General features: G+C 42.6%; 1 gene segment (V, D, J or C); it reads right to left on the bottom strand.

Moving 5' to 3' along the window:
- Window positions 1–1,434: 1,434 nt before the first annotated feature.
- Window positions 1,435–1,754, bottom strand: LOC107122698 (the record flags this gene model as incomplete). The annotated part of the segment is given in 1 exon segment: window positions 1,435–1,754. A coding segment is annotated over 1 exon segment (320 nt), but the record flags the coding sequence as incomplete, so codon positions are not given.
- Between the last annotated feature and the right edge of the window lie 311 nt (window positions 1,755–2,065).

Below are 2,065 nucleotides of genomic sequence, written 5' to 3' on the forward strand. Positions count from 1 at the left end.
CTTACCTGTGGCCGCTTCCTCAGCTCTGAGATCCTCCTGCTTTTGCAGGATGGGAGCCATGGGGAATACTTTCCCCTGCAAGTATCGCGGGTCCCTCTTCTTGTACATGTCTTAATATGTACAACTTAACTAGCGAAAAAAGTATTCTAAGTTCCTGCTCTGAACCACAACCATGTAAGAAAAAGTGATGCTGTGTGAATTATTTCCAAAATGATTGAACTGGATGAAGGGTGCATTTAAGTAAGTCAGAACTGCCTTCCTTAGTCTCCCAGCTTCCCTTCCAAGTTCTGAGGCCTTGCCTCTGTGCCTGTTGCTATCCAGCATCCGGTTACCACAGTGTTTGTGCATCACTGGGGGAGTAGTGCCTTGCCAACTAATTGCCCTCCCCTGCAAGCTGATACTTCTTTCAAAATAGTGTGTCCAAGGTCGTAGAGGTCTGTGTGGCACAGAGAATCACTACCAGGAACAAAAGTTATAAAGCCTTTATTAAAAAGAAAATGAACATAAATGTTATAGACAAGGTAATTGAATCCTTAAAATTCTATGTGTGCTGGCATCTATAATATTACTGTCATTTTGATATAGAGATTTGTGCTGGTTATGAACCGAATAAAATTATACTACTACTAAAAAGGAAATGTTCACAAGCATACTTTTAGCACAGCAAGAGATTCAAAAGAAAAGGGGCAGGTGCCCTATCAGATGTTAAATATAAGGCAGGCACCTTGGCTTCAAAAGTTACCAGACATTCTACAGCATTACCATTACCTTGAAGCCTCTTTTAGGTGTGCAGGCCAGCACATTGCAGTGGCTGCTTCCCATGACCTCAGAAGAATTCTGTCTGCTTTGATGAAATCAGCACTGAAAACAGGAGTTTTATCATTTTTCTTTCTCCTCCCACTGACTAGATCAGGCTGGGTTAAAAAAGCTTTTCCTGAAGTCTGCAGGAATTTCTTCCTGAAGTCTTCCTAGTACTAATTAATACCTGCACATTTCTGTTCCTGATTGGGGGGGGGAGGGATGGACCATCCCACTGTCTCTAGCTAGATCTAGCATTTCTAAAAAGGTGGCTGAGGTGAGCCTGGAAAAGCAATTGAATTGACTTTCCCCTTCTTGTCTTTTCTTGGCCTACAGAGAAACACATTTTAAAACTCAAAGTGAAAAATGCATTTCTTCACATTCTACACTCCCTTCATTGAAGAACACACACACACACACCCCTTCCACCTCTTAAATCCTTTGGTGAAGATCAGTTTTCCTAAGATGAAGAGCCTTCCTTTTTGCCTACCCATTATTCTCTCTTCAGTGCCCTGAGCTTCAGAATATCCCTGTCATGAACTTCTTTCTCACTGCTAGAGGCAAATATACTTCTCTTCCCCTTTTTTTTGCAGATGTTTTTTATCTCACATCCTCCTGTGAGTTTAACACTGTGGCTTACACAAAGCTACTGCTATTGGTGTAGTACGCTCCACAATAGTAGGTAGCCTCGTCCTTTGCCAGCACATTGGTGATCATTAAGTAAGCGACTTTTCTAGGGTTCTCCACGGAAGCTGAGAAATTACCAGAGACCTCTGATCCAAAATTGGTCTCACCAGACTTTTTTTGCAACAGGGTGAATGTGGGGCTCTTGCCCTCTTTTTGCTGATACCAGCTGACAGCTCCAAACGTGTAGACGCTAATTGTGCAAGAGAGTCGAGCCGTGTCTCCTGGGGGGGCTGACTGGAAAGGTGGCTGAGTCAGGGTGAACGGGGACCCTGAAGAGGAGGGAAAGGAAATTTTGTGAAGAATTATACATATTTTTTAAAGCAAAAGTTTATTTAAAATGCAAACAAGGATCAGAAAAGCACACTATGCAAATTACAGATGCTTGAGAGAAACACTAAGACATATTCTTCACCTGAACAGTAAGTGAAAAGTGAGAGAAGAAGCAAAATCCTCTCCATGGTGCAATGTCTAGTTTCCTCAGGCAAGTAAACCCTGCGGGTTGCTTTTCCCATCCTCCGCCTTTAATACCCAGAACACACCATTTATGCAAATATGCTCTTTCTTCATTGGGCAGGTGCTA

Source organism: Gekko japonicus, unplaced genomic scaffold (genome assembly GCF_001447785.1).
Source record: "Gekko japonicus isolate JY-2015 unplaced genomic scaffold, Gekko_japonicus_V1.1 scaffold7763, whole genome shotgun sequence".
Taxonomy (NCBI): domain Eukaryota; kingdom Metazoa; phylum Chordata; class Lepidosauria; order Squamata; family Gekkonidae; genus Gekko; species Gekko japonicus.